The sequence below is a fragment of the Globicephala melas genome, chromosome 10, assembly GCF_963455315.2.
Source record: "Globicephala melas chromosome 10, mGloMel1.2, whole genome shotgun sequence".
Taxonomy (NCBI): Eukaryota; Metazoa; Chordata; class Mammalia; order Artiodactyla; family Delphinidae; genus Globicephala; species Globicephala melas.
In genome coordinates, this window is record NC_083323.1 from 90,449,321 (window position 1) to 90,476,486 (window position 27,166).

Consider the following 27,166-nt stretch of genomic DNA (forward strand, 5'->3'; position numbering starts at 1 on the left):
AGATACCATCCTCTGCATTGGTCACAAAGTCACAGAACTGGCTGGCCTGTGCAATCTCTAAGGCTTTTGGTATTTTCCACATTCCATTTGGGCCAGCCTGGCTCCAGTTTATGGGTAGAAGTACTTGAACAGAAAGAACATTAGACTCATGGTCAGAAGAGACTGTTCAAGTTCGCTTGACTATTACCTGCCATTTGGGGAAGCTATTTTACCAGTCTCTTCTGGCCTCATTTTCCTCACTTGCAAGTACGTTTAATAATATCACCTGTTTCACTGGACTGCTGTACAGATGACAAGGAATCATGAACATTAAAGTATTTTTAGAAAATGTAAAAGGATGTCAAAATGAGAGACCATTAATATACTTTTCAGGTCTATTTTTGCCCTCACTTCTGAAAAAGCAAAAACTAAAAACAGAAAATAAAAAAGTCTATTCTAGTGGTCACTGGATGTAGTGGCAAAACATATTAATGCTATGTAAATGAAAACAAACCAGTAAAGGGATAATGTGATGGTAAGAGTGGTTTTATTACAGGCAGCTTCAGAGAGGGTCTCAGATTACAGAATTAGACTCAAGCAGGGAAGTAAAACAAATAATGTAACTCAGAAAAAAGAATAAGGAAATAGCATTATTCTGGACTTTTCATTAATATCTAATTTCCGCAATTATACTTTCTGCTTGATTGGAAATTTTTCTGCTTTGACCCAGTACTTTAGGTTCACCATTATTTGATCAGTGACAGCTAAAGGTCAAGGCTAGAATAGGTGCACCTGACCTGATTAGGGTACTGTGGGTACCACTGAAGAGGATGATGGGGGACGATGAAATTGATGATAACAACATTTAGACAGCATGTGCTAGAGCTTTATGTACTTTATTTCTAAGCCTGAAAACAACTCAACAAGGTACATATTATTATTCCAGTTTTACAGATGAAGAAACAAAGGTTCAGAGATAGTAAATATCTTTTCCTAAATCACATAACTAATAAGTGCAGTTAGGGATTGGAATTAAAGTCTCCCTGAAGTCAAAGCTTGGAATTTTTCAATGAAAGCTGAGTTTTATTTTTTAAAAAAGATGGATTATATATATTTAAAAAGAAAACGTAAGGAAAATCTGGAAAGATATAATTTCCAAAGACACCAGAGTCCACTAATGCCTGTAATTACCCATTGTTGAGACGGCTATGAATATAGGGACACTGGGGCTGTCATGACTAAAGCTGGTGACACTACAGTTGTAGGCAGTGGCAGGAAGGAGGCTGGAGATGGTCACGACATGAGAAGAAACAGAAACCGGTTCCTGGAGATGCAGAAAACAAGATAAATGTTATGTTATCTTCATCTATTTTGGTTTTTAAATTATCAGTATTTTTCATAGTTGAGTAGGTAACGTGTGTGCACAGAGTAAAAAATTTAAAAAACCAAAAAGGAAGCAGTGAAAAATATTTCCTTCTTTCTGTACTTCCCATCTACCCAATTCTCTTCCATGGAAGCAGCCATTGTTGTCAGGTAGGTTAGTTTTCTTCCCATCTGTATTTTATGGATGTATAAACATGAAAGAATATAGTTAAAAATGTAAGTGCTAACATAGTTTACGCATCATTCTGCTTATTTTTTATCTTGTTTCTCAGTACATTTTGGCACTCTTTCCATATTAGCACAGATAAAGCTATTTCATTTTAGGGGTTGCATAGATATCCAGTGAAAGAACATACTTTATTTAACCAGTCCCCTATTAATAAATATTGAAGCCGTCTCTGATTTGTTGCTATTATTAACAATGCAACAATGAATATAACTTCACAATTATGGGAACATATGTATATGTACACACACTCATTTAATATATGTATGTATATATACACATATGCATTCATATACACAAAACCTGTGTGCATATGTGTGTGTATGTATGTATGAATATACATACATATACAACCACTCATATTCCTAGAAGTTGAATCGCTGGCTCAAAAAGTTATATATTTTTAATTTTGTAAGCTATTGACAAATTATCTTCCATAGACATTTTCCAAGGGACCCACCTACCATCAGTGTGTGACAATGCCTGTTTCCTTATACCTGTCCCTACACAACAAATTTGCAAACTTTTTGAGCTTTTCTAATCTTATTAGTGGAAGTTGTGCCTCATTATAGTTTTATTTTGCATTTCTTTCACCATGAGTGAGCTTGATCATCTTTTTCTATGTTTAAGAACATTTTGTGTTTATTTTCTATGAAATATTTGTTTTGGTTTGTTGGTCTTTATCTTTTTCATTTGTAGTAGATCTTTGCATATTAAGAACACTATCCCCTTTGTCTGCATCCTCTGCTTTTAAATAGCACCCACCAAAGGCATAAAGACTTTGTGTTCTCCAAAACATTTAATATTAACTTATTCTTGAGTAGAAGAAGCTGTTAATTTGGTGCGCCAATGGCCAGACACTGATAAGTAAACTGCACAGTATAAAAACATGAGGCAGCATAAGACTGTTTTTCAAAACAAGGATCTGAAAACAACTCTGCCTAAAGAGGTGAGAGCCATGGGCACAGATTTCCCACTGCCATCTCTTTCATGATCCCGTAAAAGAATGATTCTAAGGAAAGATTTTTGCTAACAGGACTCGGTTGTAGTAACCATTGTTTTCTTAAAGGGAGGCATTACTGTAGTTGCAGAGAAGAAAATTCACTACTGGCAGAGTAGCTATTTTCCAAAAGGATTCTTAGGATAGAAAAAAGATTCAGCTGTTCAGTACAGATCAAAAAGAGATACATTTGCAGAACAGACTATCAAAAGGGGAAAGAAATCAAAGCAAATTATCTTAACACTCATATGAAAAGATTCATACTCCCAGAAATCCTTTTTTCTTTTCAATCTCATGAACTGCATTATTTAAAAAACATCAATTATTCATGTTCATAGTATTAGTCTTTGCACTGTATTTTGTGACGTCCCTCACAAATTTGCCCTTTTCCTTCCACGTCTGGCTGTAACATAGTTTTTTCGTTACCCACCCCCCCCAGGTCCACTTCTCTCCTTCCATTCAATTTAACCCCGTGAAAAACTCAGTATTCATCATATCTGCTATTTGTGATTCTAAAGCTTTAACGATCACCTCTCTCAGCGTTCACTTTCCCTAACAAAATCGTCCTCCTTACTAACTTCTTTTAAATTCTCTTGGTAGTATGGATCTCTCTTCTGGCACTTATATTTTATTTTAATTATTTCTACTCAAGTGAAATATCCACAATTAAATGAAAAACATTTTTTGAAGGCAAGTATTGATTCTGTGATTTGTGTCCCCATACAATGCCTTTCTCATAAGCAGCAATTAGTTCATATTTGTTAAATTATGTTTTATATGGCAGTGTCTTTATCCCTTCCAACAGTTTAATGGCTAATAAGAAGATGCCTCAATTTAACCTCAATATGACCTGGAGTGGCTAAGAACTGGGGACAAACGCAAGAGGGAGGAGATATGGGGACATATATATATGTATAGCTGATTCACTTTGTTATACAGCAGAAACTAACACGCCATTGTAAAGCAATTATACTCCAATAAAGATGTTAAAAAAACAAGATAAATACAAAGATGGAAATAAACTTTGTGATTTGGCAAGTTGGTTATGACAGGTTTTGGGCTTGCTCTAAGAATAATTTTAAATTTCTATCACTGAAAACCAAAAGTGTACATGAAACTTTTCATTTTATATCATTCAAAGAAAGAGGAGTTTTTCACTTTGCTTGGATAATGAGCCTTAATCAACATTAACTCAGAAAAGGAAAATCCGAGCATACAGTACCTGGAGTTTTATATCCTGACTGGAGCCAACTTGTTGACAGAAGACTTCGAAGAAATCAGCTACTCCCTCTTCCACCCACAGCAAAGTCACCGAGGTCTGGGTTTTATTCACCGCAAAGAGTGATTTTGGAGGAGCTGGTTCTGAGCAAAGATAAGTTAAAAAAAATTAATTTAATATAAAATATTCTTCCTTCCTTCATTAATCAAAAGAAAAAATAGGCAAAAAATTCCAAATATGGGTAGTTAAGAGCACCATAAAGAGTGTATATGGCTTTCAAAATATGTCCTTTTACAAAGACGGTCATCTAACTTGCAAGGCAGAATATTTTGCATCTTTTATTTTATACTTCTCTTTTTGTAACACTTCTGTTTTCTACTTCAGCTTTATTATAGACATAATCTATTAATAGTTTTTGTGTCATCTACACTGGAGTTAGCACTGCCCATATGATACCGAATTTTCTGGGTGAGAAACAAAAATCTGTACTGAAAAGACTGAGAAAAACGAAAGTGGTGTGCTCCCTTCTTATGGGGAGATTCAGTCTGGTGCTGAGCCAAAAACCTGCCTTCCTTTCTCAGGAGACTATTGGGAATAATTTAGCCAGAGGAATGGCTTCTTGAAAATTTAGTCAAAATTAAGAGGGGTAAAGCTAAAGAGATAATATGATTTTTAAGGAAGAGGATTGATGGAAGAAGACTGGATGGTTGATAAAATGTTAGAGGACTGATTTCTTTATCTTATTCTTTTAGACATTTAATTTTGATCAATAAATTAATCCGTTAGTTAAGTAAACCATTCTATCTCTGCCCTTTCGTATGCCTTTCCAATAACTGAGTCACTGGACTTGTAGGCTTGATACCAATGCCTGTCTGTTCCCCAGTTCTAGGAGGTGGTCTGCTGTCTTGTTCCCAGTTGCTGAATCTCTCCTGGTCCCCTCCTTGCCTCCGTGTCTTTGGGCATTGCCCTTCCCTCAAGTTCCTCCAGTACACAAAGTGCTATGCCTGAATCGAAGTTCTTAAGCCAGGGTCCCTCTTACCTGCTGTCAGATCTCCTTGACATTGCTTGTTTGGACAAACATCTTGCTGTCAGGTTCACATAATAGCATACTCTGCCCATCAGCATGTCCCTGACAGACAGCTCTCCACACTGTTTGCTTGTTACTTGGATTTCTTTTCATTATCTGCCTCACCCTTCCAAGTCTGTTCTACAGCTCCTGGTGTTTAGTAAAAAAGCCCTAGAAGCCATTTCACTCTTCTGACAAGTGATATGTCTTTGTGGGGGGAAGGTCTGGACCTTCTTTCTGGCATATCATCATCATGTCCAGAACCAAGAATTTTGTCAGAATCTTTCTTGACGAGACCTATTGCAGTAACCTAAACTTGTGTCCAACTGAAAAAGAAGCATTTTCCTTTCCAGAGGCAACCTGACAAAGTTGGGCACAAGAGTTGAAGGAGGAAATAAATGAGTTGGTCTTGGGCAAGTATAACTCACAATAGATGTCAGGACCCCTTTCTCATTTGCAATGAATTGTTCATTCCTCTAGACATTGTATCGTCTCGCTTGCCCTATGATGAAGACTGTTGATGAGACACAGAAGTCTACTTCCACTTCTTACATCCTTCATAATTGTCACTGCTAATAGCATTATGAGTCAGAGACTAAGTCCTCCAGTGATTCTGACTCCTACAGAACTTGGATCTTTGGAAGCAAGTGTGAGGTTGTCTGAGGCAGAGATAGATGATCTGTTAGGCTGAGCCTGGGCTATGTCTCTTTAAAAGATACACACTGTGGAATTGCTCCTCGGAGTGAGTTTCTTGGACTATGATTAGAATCCCTAGGACATCTATATATTTTTTCCTGATGGGTAGATAAAATCAGTTTAGTTGTCTGATATGAACATTGTCCAGATCCTAATTTCTGGATCCAACTTTTTACATATTGATTTCTCATCACCTATCATCTGTTCTTACTCAAGTATCTCACTATTAACCTCAACTCCATAAGGTTAAAATGGAATGTGGAGTCCTTGCCTTTCCTCAAATCGGTTCTGCTTTCCACCTGCCCCTGATTCTGTCCTAAGCAGCATCATTATTTCAATGGTCTAAGATGACAATTTTGAAGCTCTCCTCTTGCTTCTCAGTCTCAGATTGCATTATCTTTTAATACTTCCTTTCATCTCTTCCTTTTATTTATTCATTTTATTGTACATCCAGGCTTTTGCCATCACACGTAGCATTCATTACAACAGCCCCTTATTCCCTTTCCCTGCCTCTTACTTGATTCTTTCTTCGTTTTGCCAGCGATGGTTTAAAAGGTCTTATAACACCACTTTGCTCCAGTTAGATCCTATCTGTGCAATGATCTATTGTGATCAATGTCTATGGTGTCAAATCCAAATATGCCAAGTGTTAAATATTCTACGTACACTGGCCACTTGCTACTCATTGCCACCATCTCCCCCGCACAGACATGCTGCCCCGTAAAGCCAGTCTTCCCACTGACAATCACACAGGTATTACTCTATCTCAACTCATGTATTTCCCCTCAGTGTACTCTTTCTTCTCTTCTGATCATCTTAAAGAAAAAGTCTTACCTTCTCCTTGAAGCCTTATCTGATGACTGTCTCTTGACAGTCTCTATCGCTTCTCTGTCTGTCTGTCTCTATCCCTTCTCTGACCTTCTATTGCCCTTAACTATTTCCTGTGCGACCTATGTGAGTGAAGTCCTGATTCCACTGGGTCCTATTAGATTCTTTAAGAATGGCAGCCATGTGTTATAAATTATTTCATCTTTATTTTGAACTAGCCAAGTGTAGGGACTCAATGAATGTTATCTATTGACAGACTTAAAACATAAGTCAAGATTCATTAAACAGAGGTGTTAGGATTCAAGCATCAGGTAAGACCAGACAGGCACTGAGTTTTTATATTCTCTGCCTTTTTATAGTGATTATGTTTGTAAAAAGTCATCAGCTCTCAGTGGCAGGGTCAAGGACTGTTGTGAATTAGAAGTTTTCTCAGTGGCCCAAGAAATATGATTTAGATAATGGAGTAGGGATTTCTTTGAGTCTGGCTGAGAATGTGGACCTAGGTGAGAAGTAGATCCTCAGGAAAATCTCCAAAGGATCTGGGACCTCAAACAGCCATGTAACATTTTTTTTCCCTCAGGTGGTATATGAGGCAATAGATTATTCCAAGATCACTATACCCATTATCTCTGCATTCTTTTCTGAAAGATCTAATGTGTTTCAGTTCTGCATTGTGAATACAGACTCACAACTCATTCAGTTGTTAATGAGTAACATTCACAAATCACCTGCTTGAAGACTTATGATCTTTGGATAGGTATATTTTCCTAGATATATTAGGGAGAATTTCCACACTACTATTCCAAAGAAAATAAAGTTATCACAATATTTCATAAGTGGAGGTGTAATTAGATTGGGAGGGGCTTATAATTAAATTTCACTACTCAAGACATCATCTGCCCCAGGGAATGTATTAAAATATTGGAATTATATTGTGCAACACAGTAGCTACTAGCCACATGTGGCTAGTCTTGAAATGTGGCTAGTCTGAATTGAGAGGTGCTGCATGAGTAAAATACAGATTAGATTTCAAAGACTTTAGTATGAAGAAAGAATAAAAATATCTCATTAATATTTCTTTACATTGATTACACGTTGGAATGGTACTACTTTGGATTTACTGGGTTAAATAAAGTATATTAAACTCAACTTCACCTATTTCTTTCTACTATTTTGTAATGCAACTACTAGAAAATTTAAAATTACATTTGTGGCTCTCACCATATTTGAATTGTATAGTACTGGGTTAGAACATTTCTTCCTGTTTGGTAGAGAAGTCTGGAAATTCTTGGCAGAAACTGGTCAGAGGGGTTCCCCTTCTGCTGTCTATCTCTTCTCATGAGAAGGCAAGGTCAGCTCAGCCTCATAGCTTAGGATGGCTTAGAGGTTCATGTTCTACATCCTTAGAAACAAGACTAAAAGTGGTGAATGGCTAAATATTGTTTAGACAATTTCATATGGTGGGGAATACATTGACACACAAAAGCCTCTTGAGTGGTCTGTGTCTCTGTTATGGCCTGAATTGTGTTCCCTAAAATTCATGTGTGGAAGCCCTAAACCCCAGCACCTCAGAATGTGACTGTGATTGGAGATAGAGCCTTTCGAGAGGTGATTATGTTAAAATGAAGCTATCAGGGTGGGCCGTAATCCAATCTGGCTGGTGTCCTTGTCAGAAGAGGATGTTTAAGCATACAAAGAGGCACCAGGAATGAATGGGTTCAGACAAAGGACCATGTGAGGACACAGCTAGAAGGTGGCCATCTGCAAGCCAGCGAGAGAGGCCTCAGAAGAAACCAAACCTGCCAACACCTTGATCTTGGACTTCCAGCCTCCAGAAATGTGAGAAAATATACTTCGGCTGTTTAAGCCCCACGGCCTGTGGTATTTTGTTTTGGCAGCCCTAGCAAACTAATATGGTCTCTTACTGCTCAAAATATCAAATTCCATGTAGTTCATAAAGGAGAGAGACATGAAGCCTTTTTAAATTTTGTTAAATGAGCCTTAATTTAATGTATACAAAACACTTTATATAATATAAAGAGTCATGTACGTATTAGTTACAGAACAGCTTCTGATTATCATTTTCTATCTCCCTAAATGACATTTTACATTTCTTCAAAATTCCCCCTGCTTCATAATGTCAGATGTCCTTTTGTTTAAAATAATTTCAGAATCCATGATATTTGATATGAGAACCTATGGATGTGAAGAAAGGAGATAGACATACTATTTTGACAAAATGGGATATAGATACAGGGTTGTTTGCCTTTAAATATGCTAATCATTGCAAGTGTTATACTCAACTATTTGGTCCTCTCCTTCTCTTCTCTCCCCCTCAGTGCCCCTCCTACTTGTGTTGGGGATCCAACCTAATTTTATAAGAAAATCAAGTACTATGCATAGAACGTGGACTGAATGGAAAGCTGTAACGCTATCTCTACCATTTAATTTAGGATGGATTATGAGAAGCTCACGGTGCTGCCCAGGATCTCCGGGAAGTGAAGGTGACATTGGGTGAAGTGTGAGCGAGTATTTGATTCACATTCTCTGCTCTGGCAGCAAAGCTCTTCCTTTCCCTGGGAATTCCAAAGGGAGTCAGGTGTAATATTCAGCCTTGGAGCAGAACGGAATGTATTTAATGCCTAAAATTCATCTTTCTCTGACAGTTATTACATTGTTTCTTATTTTAATGTGACCCATTAGTTTAGCTGGTGATAGAATTATGTGAATGAGGCTAAGGTTAAATCCATAAAAGCTTACTGGTTTTATTCCATTTGTATTTCATACCTTTAAACTTGGTAAGTCGTTTTACAAATGTGTGACATTGATTATAAGGAGAATTCAATAGAAAAACATTGTAAAAAATGATTGACATGGCAAAATCTATTTTTAATCCTCAGCCTGACTGACAGCAATTTGTTAGTATCCTTTTCATACACAAAAGCTGGTCTTTAACATCTGTATTAGAGTAAGTCTTTTAAATCGATTTTTATTTTCCTCATCTCAAGCCACAGAACGTATATTCAACTTGGCCAAAGAAAACATCTGTGACTTAAGCAGTGTAAGCTGCATAAATTACCTTCAACTTGGTCAAAAACAGCATCTGCAGAAAAGGACTCTTTGAAAAGAAAAAAAAACCCAGAAACCCTAAGGGTGAGTTAAGATTGATATGCCATGAAATTAAGAAGAGGAAAATGTATATTAAACAACAGTCACCTTCGTTAGGTCTGAAGTTTATTAGGCCTATTCTCTTACCGACTTTGGGAGATTCTTTTCCTCCGTACACTTAATAAGTAATTAGAACATTTAAAATAACACTGGGGAATATAAAAATATTCAGGCAAATACTTAGCAATAAATTACAATTAGGCCCTTTTCATATACAGAACATAGAAATTTCTTAGGAATTAGAAATACCTGTCATTTTCATTACATTTTAAAGAAATTCTTTATAGCTTAATGATTGCAAGTGTAATATCCTTTTCTGCGAATCATTGGGTAAGTTATGGTACTACCAGCTCAAGTAATTTCTGAAGATTAGTAGAATTTTTCAGAGAAATCTCTCTTTGAACTTAGTTTAAAACAAAATATCTGGGGGCTTCCTTGGTGGCGCAGTGGTTGAGAGTCCGCCTGCCGATGCTAGGGGACACGGGTTCGTGCCCCGGTCCAGGAAGATCCCACATGCTGCGGAGCGGCTGGGCCCGTGAGCCATGGCCGCTGAGCCTGTGCGTCCGGAGCCTGTGCTCCGCAACAGGAGAGGCCACAACAGTGAGAGGTCCGAGTACCGCAAAACAAATAAACAAACAAAAAAACCCAAAATATCTGACTTCCTCCTTTGTTGGTTCCAGGAATATGTGTCTTTGTTTGGCGTTTTTATTAGTTAGGACTTAGATATTGCACAATTCTTAGAAAAAGTAGCTACTCTTACTGTATCATCAGCCTTGTTGCCTTTACTCTGAACTCAGTTATGAACTAAATCCTAAAACTGGAAGAAACATTAAAGATCATTTAGTCCAGACCCTCATTTTGTAGAAAAGGCAGCTGAAATTCAGAGGGCCTGGGTCATCTTTCTAAGGTGACACAATTTGACTGTGAAGGCAAGTACCTCTAGGTAAGGGTCCCCTTCCTGCACCCAGCTTCCTCCCTAAACATATGAGCATTTTCCATATAACTGGGGACCATGAGGTCTTCTGGAAAGTTCCTTTGCCCAGAAGACCAACTTTTCCAGAGTGGGCACTTGCTTGAGTATTTAAATCAGAGGCAGACATCATGATCATTGCCATATTAGTCCAACATCCAGATTCTCTAAATATATCCAAGGGCAACAAGCAAAACATGCAAGTCACTTTACGGTGGGCGGGAGAAACGATTTTAGGGAAGTGCTGAAATTGTGTGGCATGGCCATGGGCAGTTGGCAAATTGCAGTGACACTCAGAAAACCACTGCAGTGAGAAATGGGGGAGATATATATTGAGGACAGGTATCGGTTAGTCTTGGCCCCAGGAATGGAGCCATGGAACAGTGACATGCCTGGCAGCCTAACCCAGAAAAAAATGCTTGCATGGGGCTGCTGGCCATCAGGAATGTATAAGAATAGTAGCACAGCAGTTACGATCCTCTGCAGACCTAAGGAAATTGCATGTGTTTATAAGAGGTCAACGGATGAGAACTTTCACAAGCTTCCATCATCAATCCCTCCTACTCATACACCCCCTTAATGCCCATAGACTCTGTCATTTATCGTCTTACTACAGATCCACCCACCCTAAGGCCACCCCCTCCAATGGCACCCTTGGTCCCATCTCCTTTGGCCCATTTAAGGACCAACAAATCTCACCTCTCACCCCAACAAATCTCACATCTAACTATCCTGCATCATCAATTTCCCCTGCTCTGTTGAATCATTCTGATTAAGCTCAATGGCAAACTGTTTCCACCCACTTAAAGGCAAGGAAAAACAAAACAAAATACAAACTTGGATCCTTTTATCCTCAGCTACTGCCCATTTTCTCACCTTTTTACAGTCTTACCTCCGCAAAAGTTTAATTCCAGCTGTCTTCAGTTTTTCTGCTTTTGTTATCTTTTTTTCCTCACTCACCACTCCACCCAAATGCCTTCTCTGCAAATCACCAATGACTTCTGGGTTGCTAAGATCAGTGATCAATTCTGATTTGTCATCTAACTTATCAACAAACTTGACATGTTGATCACTGTCTATTCACTCAGGTAAGTACTTTCTTTGCTTGGCTCTTAGGACATCAGATTTTTTTTTTTTTTTTTTTGCGGTACGTGGGCCTCTCACTGTTGTGGCCTCTCCCGTTGCGGAGCACAGGCTCCGGACGCACAGGCCCAGCGGCCATTGGCTCACGGGCCCAGCCGCTCCGCGGCATGTGGGATCCTCCCGGACCGGGGCACAAACCCACGTCCCCTGCATTGGCAGGTGGACTCTCAACCACTGCGCCACCAGGGAAGCCCTAGGACATCACATTTTATGTGCTTCTTCTTACTTTACTGACCACTTTTTCTCAGGCTCCTTTGCTGGTTTTCCCTCACCACTTCCACTCTTAAAAGTTGGGGTGCCTAGGGCTTAGTTCTTGGGTAGCATTCTTTTTTCATTACTTGTTCCCTGATAACCTCATCAAGTCTGTTTTCTGTCTACCCTCATATTTATATTTCCAGTGCTGAAATCCCCAGAACCCAAGCTCCTTTCTCCAACTGCCTACTCAGTAACTGTTCTTTATTGTTTAACAGGCACCTTCAAATGTTGACATATCCCAAACCGAACTTCTGACCTTTCCCCCCAAACCTGCCTCCCCCATAATCTTCCTCAACTCAATAAATTGCACCTTTGTCCTTCCAATTTCTCAGACCCCAGAACTTGTCATTTCCCTAGACCTCTTTCATTCATTCATAGACAACACCTAAATCTATCAGTAGATTCTCTCAGCCCCACCTTCCAAATAAACTTTGAATCTGATCACTTTTCATCACGCTGGTGGAAGCGAGTATAAGCTGGTATCTGGATAGACGCTACAGCCTCCTAACCCTAAGGAGGAGGGTGATCATGTAAGTTATCAAAAGTGTCCAGTTGGAATCCTTTTGGGAGGAAAGGGATTGCTAAAGAAGATGACTAGCTTTTACCTGATCCATAACAGACCTAAACTGGTACCTGAAGCAACTGGGATGAAAGGTCATCTTATCTAACTGGTCTCCTGCTTTTACCCTCACCCATGTGATCCCTGGAACTGGTCAGGTCATGTTACTCCTCTGCTTGAACCATCCAGGGGAACGTCATCTCTCTCTGGTTAAACCCTGCACGATTTGTTCCCTTGCTACCTTTCTGCCTTCTAAGTTACTCTTCTTTGTCTCTATTCCACGTCAGTGACACTGCCTTCTCAACTTTTCCTTGAACTTTCCAAGCGCAGCGCTGCTTCTTGAACTTTGCATCTGTGGTTCCTTCTGCCTACAGACTCTCCTCCCAGCTACCTGCTCGGCATCTGCAGCTCCCTCAGGATTTGGCTGAAATAGCACCTTCACAGTGAAGCTTCCTCTATCCCCATCCCTACAAAAACTGCATCCCCACCTGCACCACAGAACTCTTCCTGCTTCATTTTTCTCCATAACACTTATCACCATTTGGCATCCTTATATTTATGCTTGTCTCTTTTTCTCCACTAGAAGGAGGATAGAAATTTCTGTCAGCTTTGTTCATTTCTGTATCCTCAGCATCTAGATTAGTGGGAAGCACATAATAAATGTTAAATAAAGATTTGTTGACTGATAGGATAAGTTAATTTTTAAAAACTATAGTACCTTGGTTATTTTATTATCTTCTTTCTAATTGACTGGTGGTATATATATGTTGTACTTGGTAAATTTTTGCCAGCCATCACAGTCATATTATTACCCAAATTAATAGAATACCTGCGTAAAGTGTGTTTATATATATACAAATTATGTTAAATGTAAATATATATAAATAAAGGATATACACACTTTCTTTCCTTTATCATTTCCTCCCTCTCTTCAATCCATTCATTCGTTCATCTTCCTTTCCTCTCTCTGTGCTACATTGACACAAATTTATTCACCTTCTTATTGAACTCATTTTTGTTTGTTTGTTTTGGTGGTGGGTAAGGGGAATAACAAGTTAGTCACTTACCGGGAGAGGATTCAAGGAAAGGGATGGGTGGCTAGGGAGAGGAACTTTAGACTTCAGTTTGCCATGACACAACACTTAACTCAGTTCGTACCAAAAATGAGAAGTGCATATATCCAAGTAACTATTTCCCAAAATTGTACACTCAATGACTTCAACATAAGAATTAAACAAATTTTCTCAACTGACAGAGAGACCAGGAAAGGCGGTACCTTGTAATGGCTGGGCTTTTATATAGTCAGAAATTACATTTCATCAAAATGGATATAATTATTTGTAAGCTACTAAAATTTGATGTGTGAGTGTGCATGAGAGAGAGAGAGAGAGAGAGAGAGAGAGTTAGAGAAGAGAGCAGATTCTAATATCCCCCCAATTCCTAACATCTGTATCTATCGTCAAATTATGTTTTAAAGATTTCTCATCTATATAAAAACTTTCATGGCGGAGATTAAGGAAATCAAGGCAATTTCACAATGCTCAAATTCCCAAACAGGAACAGAAAGCCACAGGAATGGGTGTGAGGCTCCTTCCTGCTCTGTTACATGCGTTCATAGAAAAATGAAGTTTTTAGAAAAAAAATACACCCCAAATCCAGGAAGACATAAGCCAGCAGATGGATTAAAAAGTACTGTTTCTAGATCCAGGCTCAACAGATTTCTCTAGGTTTCAACTTGCCCAAATGAGGACATTGCACTAAATTATCTCCAAATCTCTCCTAGAACTAAAGTTATCTGAGTCCTTATCTTGAACCTGCCTGAGCAGGTTGGTGGTCAGGATAAAGCAGACCTTTGACAACAGTGGTGTACACATTCTGTTTTTCGCCTTTCTCTGACTTTATTGGCTGTTCCTTCCATGTCTCTCTTGCTAACTCCTCTCCCTCTGCTCAGTCTCTAAATGCTAGAGTGGTTCTTCTTGGCTAGACCCAGGGCTCCTCTCCTCGGTTTCTACTTAGTACTTGATGATCTTATCCAGACACCCCCAAATTTATGTTTCCAGCCTAGAATTCTCCCCTGATCTCCAGACACATATATCAACAGTCTCTTTACTTGAAAACTGCACTTGGATGTCCTTTTGATTTTTTATGTCTGAGGAAGAATCCTTGACTCTCAGCTTTCCTCCAGTTTCCTCCTCTTCTAGTTTTTCTAGTCCTTTCAATCTCAGTTTTTGTACCACCCACCACCCTAGTTGCTCAAGAGCAAAGCCTAAGAGACATTCTTAATTTCTCTTTCTCTCATTTGCTGTTTCACCCCATCAGAAAATTCTGGGGACACAACCTCCAAAACAGCTCCTGAATTCTGCCCAGTTTTCTCCATCTCCATTATTACCATTTCAGTCAAAGTTACCATCATTTCCCACAGCACTTATTTTAATTAGAATGCTGTTTTTAAGGCTATTGATAAATAATCCCTTAATTGGTCTCCCTACCTTTATTGTTCACCCCCAAATCCTTTCTCCCTTGAGCAACTGGAAGGCTTATTTTAAATATGTCAGATTATTTATGTTAAATTCTCTAAATGGCTTCAAATGTGCAATTTCAAAATAAAATCTCAACTCCATGCCTCGCAAGTCCCATATAATCTGACTTCTCCTGTTCTTTCTGCCTACGTGCTCTTCCTCAACCTTTTCACGGATGATCCTTGCTATTCAGATCTCTTCTCGTTGCTTACTCAGAGAAAGCTTTTACTTCAAAGCCATCTGCATCCTACTCCCCTATTTTAATGCTCTGTAAAGCACTTATGACCATCTCTCCCTTCACTAGATCGTAAGCTCCTTGTGAACAGAAGATGAACGTAACTTTTTGGGTTTATTATGATAAGAAGTCTGGCATCTGAGCAGTGCTTAGAAGTTTCTCAGCATATATTTGTTAAATAAATTAATGAATGGATATTCTATTATCATAGATCTATTTTATGAATCTCATTCTTATTTCTTTCTCATTCTTGATTCTTTTCCTCACTCCTTCGTCGCCCCCCCCTTTTTTTTTTCTTTTTAGGTTGGAAAACTGATTGTACGATGCAAGCTTATCAAATCCTCCTAAAGTTTCTCCAGAGTTCCAGGTAGATTCACCAAGACTAGCAGTTACAACTGGTTGCTCGTTGAAGCCGCAGTTGTATGCAGACCAACGAGCTCTTGTAAGATGACAAGTCTTAGTGCAGATTTGATTGACATTTGTGTTAACTGCCAAAGTGAGCTGTCATCACGTACCACCATAGTACCATGAAACTGCTGGCAGCCTAAGATTCTTAATGGGATGACTGGCTCAAAGCCTTGCAAACGGCACCACTAATGGCACATATCTTCTCTGGGTGTCTGTTGATGACATAATAATTGAAAAATTTTGGCAACTGTTTTAAGAGCTTTCTACCCTTGTACATGCCATCTTGGATTAATTTATGTTGTTCTGGATTTCTGGCTTCTTTCTCCAGATGTAGATCCTGTCCTCCATGACAGCAAGTAGAGCCATTCCAAAGAGATCTCTGTACAGAGAAATTAAACTCAGGGTTGGTTCAACAGTGTTGCTCCTAGGTTAAAGATGGCATTCTGATTTAAACAAGCACTGAAAATCTGGGTGCCAAAGCTATATTTTTCTGTAAAGTAGAATTAATTTGACTTTTATGTATACTAACTGAATGCTGTATAGAAACATAAAAATGGCAAGAGTGAATGTTTTGTGAAAAAAATTGCAGTTCAGTTATTACTAAAGCAAAATGTTTCACTTCTCTGAAAGCTGAAACTTGTTTTGGTTAAATATTAACTGTAATACTAATTTCAGCTTCGAGGTCTATAGTTTCAATTCCATTCAACAAATATCTATTAAGCATCTACAGCAGACAAGGTAGTGTGTGCTATAGAAAATTGAAAGAGCTTATAAAACACAATAATGTCATTAGTAGGATGGAAAATAGACCTTTAGACAAATGGATAAAGAGTAGGGTTATTTCATTTTAAGGGGAAAAAAAAGGGCTAAGGACAGGCACATTATATAAAGATTGTCTTGCTTTCAGAGAGGAACAGCATAGAGGTAATAATATTCTGTCTGATATTAAGATACCAACATGGAAAAGCTTATCAATTCTAAAGGTAATGATTCACTAGAAATAATTGCTGCGGGAACGTGTCTTCTCTATTTGAAAAGTTCAAAGGAACTTTAAAAAAATATATTTATTTTTATTTTATTTCTTTTATTGGCTGCGCTGGGTTTGCTGCGTGCGGGCTTTCTCTAGTTGCGGCGAGCAGGGCTACTCTTCGTTGCGGTGCATGGGCTTCTCATTGCGGTGGCTTCTCTTGTTGCAGAGCACGGGCTCTAGGCATGCAAGCTGTGGGCTCAGCAGTTGTAGCTCTCGGGCTCTAGAGTATAGGCTCAGTAGTTGTGGTGCACGGGCTTAGTTGCTCTGCAGCATGTGGGATCTTCCCAGACCAGGGCTCGAACCTGCATCCCCTGCATTGGCAGGCGGATTCTTAACCACTGCACCACCAGGGAAGCTCTCAAAGGAACTTCCTAAACTGGTTTAGGCAGTCCTGTCTGTTAATGGGGAGACATGGGGACTCAAAACCTCATGATAAGTTTGGGAAATTATGACAGTTTTCTTACTCACATTCCTATTTGTTTGAGTGTAATTGTCCCAGTTCATGACTTTAACCCATATTCCTGAGGCTTCACGGATCATCCATAATGTCACATAAAAATGACAGTAAAACACACAATAGGCCACTGAATACTACTTTGGTAAGACCACTTCTGAACTTGTACTTTAAGGGAGACCAACAAACCAGATAAGTTGGAGAAAGCATCTAGAAACCCGAGAAACACTCATGGTTGCTTCTGCTCATAAAGCTTGGGAAAAGAAAGTCTTGGGCAACACAGGCATGATCTTCAAGTAATTCCAGTTACCTGGAAACAAGTTTTGAACTAACATTCATACAGAGAACAAAATCACAGTTGGAATGGTTGGAATCAGGTGATTTTTTTGTCTTAATAAATAGATCGTGCAATGTTGGAAGCTGGTGATCTCCACATTCCTGGAATTCAAGTATAGACTGCTAGGGAAAAGCAGATTGTGTGCAGTGCATGAAAGAACTCTACTCATGATTCTCAGTAGGAGTAGTACCGCCCCCTTGAGGGTGCTTGGAAATTTGCAGAAATGTTTTTAATAGTCACAATGGAGGAAGTTAACCATACTTCGGTGGGCAGGGCTCAGAAATACTAGATGTCCTGCAAAAATCAAGAAAGTTCCAAAGAGAAAAATTGTCCCATGTCCCACATTCCACATGAATTTATAACTTTGCATCAGAATAAATCCACTATAAATATAAGTACAAGTACTTTATCATGCAATTAATATTGGAAAAAAATTTAATGTTATGTAAAATAATTTTGAAGAAAGTTGCCATGAAGAAGGACACAAATGGAATTAAGATGTTATTTAAAAACTATTCAACATCATACACAAAAATAAACTCAAAATGGATCAAAGACCTAAATGTAAGGCTGGACACTATAAAACTCTTAGAGGAAAACATAGGCAGAACACTCTTTCACATAAATCACAGCAATATCTTTTTTTAGTCCACTTCCTAGAGTAATTTAAAAAAACAAAACAAAAATAAACAAATGGGATCTAATTAAACTTAAAAGCTTTTGCACAGTAAAGGAAACCATAAACAAAATGGAAAGACAACCCACAGAATGAGGGAAAATATTTGCAAATGAAGCGACCCACAGGGATTAATCTCCAAAATATACAAACAGCTCATGCAGCTCAATATCAAAAAAAAAAAACAACCCAATCCAAAAATGGGCAGAAGATCTAAACAGACACTTCTCTAAAGAAGACATACAGATGGCCAAAAAGCACATGAAAAGATGCTCAACATCACTAATTATCAGAAAAACGCAAATCAAAACTGCAATGAAGTATCACCTCACACCAGTTAGAATGGCATCATCAAAAAGTCTAAAAACAATAAATACTGGAGAGGGTGTGGAGAAAAAGAAACACTCCTACACTGTTGGTGGGAATGTAAATTGGTGTAGCCACTATGGAGAGCAGTATGGAGGTTCCTTAAAAAACTAAAATAGAGCTACCATGTGATCCAGCAATTCCACTCCTGGGTATATATCAGAGAAAACCATAATTCAAAATGATACATGCACCCCAATGTTCATTGCAGCACTGTTTACAATGGCTAAGACATGGAAGCAACCTAAATGTCCATTGACAGAGGAATGGATAAAGAAGGTGTGGTACATATATACAGTGGAATACTACTCAGCTGTAATGTCAAACAAAATAATGTCTTTTGCAATAACATGGATGGATCTAGAGATTATCATACTAAGAGAAATAAGTCAGACAGAGAAAGACAAATATCATATGATATCACTTATATGTGGAATCTAATTTTAAAAAATGATATAAATGAACTTATTTACAAAACAGAAACAGACTCACAGATTTTGAAAACAAACTTATGGTTACCAGAGGGAAACATGGAGGGGGGAGGGATAAATTAGGAGCTTGGAATTAACATACACATGTTACTATATATAAAATAGATAACCAACAAGGACCTACTGTATAGCACAGGGAACACTACTAAATATTCTGTAATAACCTATATGGGAAAAGAATCTGAAAAGGAATGAATATATGTATACGTATAACCGAATCACTTTGCTGTACACCTGAAACTAAAACAACATTGTAAATAAACTATACTCCAATAAAACTTTTTTAAAAATGTTATTAAAAAAACCTACTCAATAATTCACTTTTTCTGCCCATAGTGTCTATTTAGTACATCATGCATTTTCAATTACCAAATTAATTCTAAAGGATTTCAGTGCAAGAGTTTAGTTTTTACTGTGCCAAATAAGAGACAAAAAAGATTTAAGACTTTGTGTCTTATGCATTGAATTATAGAGAAATGCAACTAGTGGATATACTAAGAAAAGATTGTTTTGTTTGGTTCTGGATTTTCCAAGTTTTCTAAAGGTACATCGCTGTCAGCGCTGCTGCTCCTGGTATTTAAGCTGCTAATAAAACACCCTGGATTGTTCTTTACTTATAGCTGCACATATGAACATGTGTAATAACAGAAACGATTTGAAACATGTACAGACAGACACAGAATATAAATTAGCAGATATCTGAAACTGTGATGTCAGTAAGTTGAACTAAATGTTTTGAATTTATTTTTATTGCCCTATACATTTATTTTTTATTGAATTATAATAGACACACAACATTGTATTAGTTTCAGGTGTACAACATAATGATTCAATATTTGTATGGATCATGAAATGATTTCATGATGTCTAGTTATGTATATATTTAAAATTTTCAACTATAAAAATGATGAGATCTCTGCTGTGAAAATTACATATTGAACTGCATTTATTTTGGGGTTATCATTCTCAAACTGATACTGCCCCAAGAGTATCAGTTTGAGAATGATAACCCCAACTTTTTGCCCATTTGTCCTCTTTTGCCTGCAGCTGATTATAGGATATTACTTCTGAGGTCCCTTTAAGTACCTGAAACTATTTACTTTAATACATGGTAGATTGTTGAATGTAGGAGATGTGTTTTGTGTCATATAGTGTCATTCCAAGTTGTTTTTCATAATATAAATAATTATTTTGACACTACACAATAAGTTCCAGCTCATTTGCCATAATATCAGTTTCCTCATTTTCCCTCATCCACGGCTTATTATTTTTCTCAGCATGTTATCTTTACTTTAACTAAGGTTATTTCCCTCTTTCTTTCATCACAGGCAAATTTGTCTAGTCTCTTAGTACTTATCCTAACTCTAGGTTTTATTCTAGGGTCCACCTGTACTTTTATATGCTTTATTTTTAATTATTTAAATAATTTATTTCTAATTAATAATAATAAATTAATTAATACAGATTTATTCATTTCTTTATTTTTATACTTCCTGTATGGAAGAACTACTGATCCTGTTACTTCTTGCAAACCCACATTTATTCGTTTTCCTTGTATGTAGTCATCAGGTAGTCCCATTATGACTTTTAGAATAGCTAAAATCTGTACCTGAACATATACATAGGGAATCCATATTATTTTTTATAAATTATTTTTCTTTTATTTTGATTTTGAATTAGAGTTAGGATTTATATCAAATTTAAAAAATCAACATGTGGATTATTTTATCTATGACTTTCAATGTAAGATATTAATGAGGGCATTGCATAATATTTATATAAAAGGGGAATGGTGTCTGATAGGGTTGAGAACACGGCACTAGATAACATCTAAGGTCCATCCATCTCTAAAATTCTAAGACCTGTTGGTTCCTCTAGCCTTACTATGAATGATGAACACTCTTGTCTCCAGCACAGTAAACACTGCACTCACAGAAATTTATAAGTTGAATGTACTCTTTTGATAGTATTAAGTCTCTTTTGTACTTATAAAAGACAGCAAACCATTTTTTTTTCTATTTCACTGAGTTGCGAAGACCATGTTAAACCAAGAGATACACACACTAGTTCTCCCAGCATGATTATTTTCACACACACACCTGTGTACTTTTCTTACCTAGCTTGACGAGGTGGAGCATGGAGGTATTACTTCCTCTTTCAGTGCAAGCAGTTACGGAGATATTGTAGATATCTCCCGGAGGCAGGCTGAGAATTGTGGTCATGACATTGCGCGTTACCTGCAAGATCATCAGAATGGAGGGTTTAAGCTTCTAACGGCCTTGAACTAGAATACCATTCCAAACAACTACAGGGCTATCACAGATGTTCCCTCTCTGTTCTGTGCTGCAATCTACAGTTGATTAAGCCTTACGAATATATTATTTCCTCTGAACATGATATAAATTTCTCAGCTGAGCCAAATGCAAGGTAGCCCTAAATAGGCACAATACATAAAGGGACATTTTTGTGATTAATCCCTTTGTGTGGAATGGGTACTACTCTGACTTTTTTCCCCTCATATTCGCAGCAAATTTTAGAAAAAGCAATTGCTTGGTTTTACTAATAGGAACATTGTTCAGCCTTAGCTGAGAAGCTCAAAAGAAACCTAACCATGTCTATGGACATCTGCTTTCTTAACTAAGACTATATTTCCCAGTTTCTTCTATAGCTAGTGGGGACCATGTGACCCCATTGCAACCATGGGTAAGAGGAGGTACCATGGGCAACTTATAGTTTTGTTCACACCCTGTATGCGCTGGGCCTTTGTGTCCTCTCTTTTCCCCTTCCTGTGGGCTGGAATATGGCTGCAAAGATGAGGAAGTTTTGCCTGTGCAGATGAGGACTACACATAGTGGCAGATGCGGCAGCAAAATAGAAAGAATCTGGACCCCTGGATGATCCCTCACAGCAGAGGTGCCCTGTTAGTGCTGGGTACTATGAGAGAGACATAGGTGTTGATATTCTTTAATCTACAGCCTTAAAAAAATATATTATTACAGTCATTTAGTTGGTACCCTAAATACTATAACAAAAAGCTTAATAAACCAGGAGAAAAGAAATTTGCATTTCCAACACATCCGTGTATTTAGGTGTTGGGGATATATGGAGAAAATAATGAAATAACTATGGTTTTCTTGAAAATGTTTAGTATCCTGAAGAAAAAGCGCGGGCATAACTTTAAACACAGGTGAAATCAATAATCAATAGATACAATGATTACTACTCACTACTAAAGATTAAAAGCTAAGCTCTGTGAAAGAAGGAATTTAATTTTTGTTCACTATCCTGTCTCCAGAACCCAAAACAGTGCCACTTGGCACACGAATATTTTTTTGATGTCTCAATAAATGTTTGCTTCATGGTTTTCAACAGATGCCCAATACTGGGAATCAAAGATACATACACTCTTTTTAATTTTCTTCTTTCCTTCTGCAACAACCATCCAGTGGAGCATTCTAGAATGCGAGAGGTCAGTCGTGTCATCCCCGTATGTCCAACTGATATATAACAGACTGTTGAAATATTCCACAGAAGTGATTTCTGGAGCAACTGGGGCTATGAGGGAGGAAAGAACTACACTTTAGTATAAGAGACTATGAATACTTAAAGTGCTTATCAACAGAGCATGAAATCCCATATAGAGTTAATTTAGAGAATTAAAATTCACACCTCATGATGGTCCTAGGGACTCTTGGACCTGTCGATAATATAGTGAAGTTTGGTGGTATGAGGTGGGCACTTGTTTTGTGGGACACTACCTTGTATGGCTCAGACCCAAGACAGCCAGATCTATACCTGAGGAGAGCAAGGTTTTTTATATAAATTTCATTTACAAGATTCCAAAAATGTTCACATGTTTGGGTCAAATTTGGGGTTAATTTATTGTTGGCTCAATAAATTAATATTATTAGGCACTGGTGAACTTATTTTCCAAGCAGTACTAGAAACTCGGGTCCTGTAAACATAAATCTTTTTTATTGTGGCAGCAAAGAAGTTTACGGGAATAAACAACAGTAGGATCAATGAGTAGAGGAACAGAAAAATAAATATTATGTCCATAAGATAACAAGACAATGGCATTGACCGTGTCTAGCGCAGTGCTTCGCGGAAGGTAGGCTCTAAATAAAAGTTGCTGAAGCAAGTATTAAGGGAGGGAAGGAAGAGATTTTTAACTTTAAAAAGCTAAATTCTCCCTGACACTGAGTTTATGAATTTATTTTATAACTTTACACGTTTAAATTAAAAAAAATTCTGATAGGGGAGGAGAGTTCATCACAAGCTCTATAATACATAAGCTTTGAAAGCACACTTGAATTATTTTTTAAAGTAACTGATAATTCTGAAGATTTTAACAAATACACAGTTGAATTTACATTCCATGTGATGTTGGTTTGAAGATAGTCAAGTGTCCTATTCCAAGATACAGTCCCAAACCAACCAACGTTTGGAGAAGAATTTCTACAAATCAAAAAGACTTATTTTCCTTAACATGCACTAATACGTATAACAGACATTCATAACTATCTATGCTTTCAGATACAATTATTCACTAAAGAGATGTGTAATAGTAAAAAACGTATTTCTGTTTCATGCTAAGTATAAGTAGCATTTCTATATGTTTGACAATAAAATCTTGAAATATCAACATGTCTATAATAAGTAGCACAAACCCATATCATATTGCAGAAAATTTGAATAAAGGAAAATAACCCTGGTTTCTTTATAGCCTTATAACATATTTTTATATAATTCACTATATACAAGAACCTATATGTATATTTCTTCAAAGAATATTTTCTCAAGTTCTAATTTGAGTGAACATATTTAAAATTGCAAACATATTTAAAATTGCAAAGCTCACAGGTATGAAGTCTTCACATGTTTATACTCCATGTTGTTGATTTCAAATCCAGCATATTGCTGAAAGGCCACCAGATGTCACTATTTGTTTATTAAACATTATTTGGTACACTAGCATAATTAGGAACTTGACTTGCAGACAAACTGCCTAACAAAGATAAGAGACTTGAGGTTCTAATAAATCGCACCTTATTCAAGTATTTTATTCCTATTCCCACACAACTTGGCAATTTGGATTACAATTGGAAAACGTACAAAAGTAAAGTATGAGGTCTTTATTTGCTTTAAAACTGAAATGAGGGAAGAAAGCCCCCCCTGGCCAAAAGCTAAAATTTCAACTAGTTTTAGATACAGGTATAAAAATAAAACTCAGCTACCATATGTATTTTAGTAATGATTTAGATTACATAATTTAATTCTCACACTACCCTATGAGGTATTATTATGCCCATTTTATAGATGTGAGAATTGAGACCATCTGTGTCAATACACTTAGATAACACTGTGGATCCCCAGTGTCAGCATGACTTAGTGGTTGGTCCCAGGAAAAAATAAGAAATTCCCAAAGATCAATTTATTGGAGACAATAGACTTCTCACCTAGGCAAGTAGCTTGCTTATTAACCATAGTTTACATATCCAGACTTGCTTTGTCCACCTAACTCTTATCTCATGATCTTTGCCCATTCCCAGGTAGTTCCCAACTTAGAAAGGCACACCTAAACCATTTGAGTCCAGAACTCCAAATCCTATTAATATTCCATTTCTGATGTCCCCCTTGGGAGACACCACGAACACTCTGTCCAGAAAGTGTCCTGGCTCACTACAGCAAGTTCCCTACGCTTAGCTTTGTTTCATTAGCCAGTTGTTAGGCAATGTTTTGAGTTTTACCAGTGAGAAAATACAAGTCCAGGATCATTAAGATAATGTGCTCAAAGTTCTACAGCTGGAAATTAGCAGGGTCAAGGCTGCTCAATCAAGTGATCAGATGTGACGTCTGGGCTTTTTCCAGACAGCTGCTCTGTCTGAGGAGGAAAGAGCATTCTCAGAGTGTTAATCTCAATAAAGTTAAGTGTATGAATTACTGATACAATGAAGTTTAATTATAATTAAGTATGTGATTATGAATATAGTCAAAAAGGCTAACACAGGACTTGTCAAATAATTGGTATTTTCTCTTTTTATGGTAGTCTTTCACTTCTCTACTTTAATATTACTATTAACATCTGGAACAAAGGAAGCTCTTGACATTGGCCAGTAAACAACAGTCATGAACTATGTAAGTTGATTGTGTAAGAATTCACATGATTAATTTCTTTCCATTGTTTTTTTAATGGATAAATCTCAACAGGGTAAAGCTAGAAGTCCAGTGAGTAAATTATTTTGACAAAATTATTCTTCACCTAAACAATATCTTTCTCTTTTCTTTTCTCAATATAATTTTTTTTTTTTTTTTTTCGGTACGCGGGCTCTCACTGTTGTGGCCTCTCCCGTTGCGGAGCACAGGCTCCGGACGCGCAGGCTCAGCGGCCATGGCTCACGGGCCCAGCCGCTCCGCGGCATGTGGGATCTTCCCGGACCGGGGCACGAACCCGCGTCCCCTGCATCGGCAGGCAGACTCTCAACCACTGCGCCACCAGGGAAGCCCATCAATATAAATTTAATTATGGCTTTGCAGAACCATCAAAAGTTCTTGAAAAAATCTTAGTTCAGACAATAAGGGTTACTGTTTCTCGGATGAATTTCCTCTTCTTGTTGTTACCTCTGCCCACCTCTGCTGTCTCTGCCATATGATAGTGACCTACATAATCTTAGGCTCTGAGGATCCAACACTAACAGTTTTGTGAGTACTTCAACTTTGTGCCATGTATTTTGCTAAGTAGCTTTTTTAATTGGGAAGTAACAATAGATAATAATAGCAGATTATAGATACTATTATCATCCCTATTTTTCACGTGAAAAAAACTGAGGCTTAGAAGAATTAACTTGCTGGAGTTTACAGGTGGAAGGTGGCTAACGTGTGACCCACACACCCAAGTTTATGTGTCTCCAGGTCTGTTTCAATTCCTGCAGTGGACAGTACTGCAGTCAGCCTGTGACTTTGAAAATGGCTTAATTAATAAGGAAATGGAGGCACTCTACCAAATACAATTATCAAAATGGATAAAATCATTTGAGTGTGGTGTAAAGCTGAAAGCTCTGCCTGCCACATCTCGAGTCTAATCAATTCTGAACAGGGGTGCATAAATCCAGGGCAGTGGCTCAGGATAAAAAGAAATTAAGGACAGTAACTCAGGATATAAATTATATTTTAATTTCTAAAGGCTATTATTTAAACAAATAATAAATTTTCAGAATCAAGTATATCATCTTCTGTGAAATTGATACTCAGTCGGTCCTGGGTGAATGACTAGCAATTTCTGGAGATGGGTCCCCTCAGAACTTCCTCAAAATAGTGATCTCTCCTCATGGGACCATTTCCCACACACTCACCTGTTATGAAGCTTATGGTGGAACTGTCACAGCAGCTCAGTTCCGGGTCTCCCCATGTTACCATGGTAACTCGAAAGTTGTAGTACCATGCTGGCAACAGATGAGCTATCCTCTGAAAAAAGCAAGAAGACAAAAGACTAAGAGGGAAAATCATATTTTTGGAATACAGTTATGTACTTCTCTCAGGCTATGAAAAACTAATTTTTAATTTCCTTTTGCCTTTTTGTATTTCCTATTTCCCATTAAAAATATTCTTTTTGGAATGAGATGACGTGTAAATAAAATGATGTACCACAATATAATATATTTAAAAAAGTGATCAAAAGATATAGAGTCAAATACGTTCAGTATTGGTTTCCTTTTGCAGTTTCCTAAGTTATATTACACAAGTGAATTAGTATTTATTTGTACGTCACTGTATGTACATGGCCTCCGATTTCTAAGGCAAATAACCTTTCACAACTTTATATTCTCCCAGCATGGACCATAAAGATGCATCCATGTTGGGTGGCAATCACCAGAGTTGTCAACTGGGTAGAGGACAATTGTGTAATTTGTATGTGACCTGTAGCTGACCTGCACTTTTAAAATTATTCTAGTCTCAGAAAGAGCAATCTTTTCCTGCTCTCTTGAAGAACATCCTCTAAGGGCCTGACATTATTGGTATTTAACTGATGTTTCAATGTCAAGAAGAGCCATCATTAGAGTTGTGCAGTGTCAACTAATTATTGAATGACTAGAGGAAATCTGTGTTTTCTTCCTCAGGAGCAGAGAGAAACAACAAGCACTTGGTAGGTCTACTAAAA

The 27,166-nt window shown here is 37.6% G+C and overlaps 1 protein-coding gene across 3 annotated transcripts in view; it reads right to left on the minus strand.

Annotated features, from left to right (window-relative positions):
• The window catches only part of PTPRO (protein tyrosine phosphatase receptor type O), a 231,335-nt gene that overhangs the window by 47,627 nt on the left and 156,542 nt on the right, over positions 1-27,166 (minus strand). For all 3 annotated transcript variants that reach the window (XM_060306114.1, XM_060306115.1, XM_030841319.2), the window contains 5 exons: positions 26,361-26,472; positions 22,412-22,563; positions 21,125-21,245; positions 3,811-3,950; positions 1,171-1,303 (listed from right to left, as the gene is read on the minus strand). In XM_060306114.1, coding sequence (XP_060162097.1) covers positions 1,171-1,303; positions 3,811-3,950; positions 21,125-21,245; positions 22,412-22,563; positions 26,361-26,472 — 658 coding nt within the window. The remainder of the gene's footprint in view (positions 1-1,170; positions 1,304-3,810; positions 3,951-21,124; positions 21,246-22,411; positions 22,564-26,360; positions 26,473-27,166) is intronic.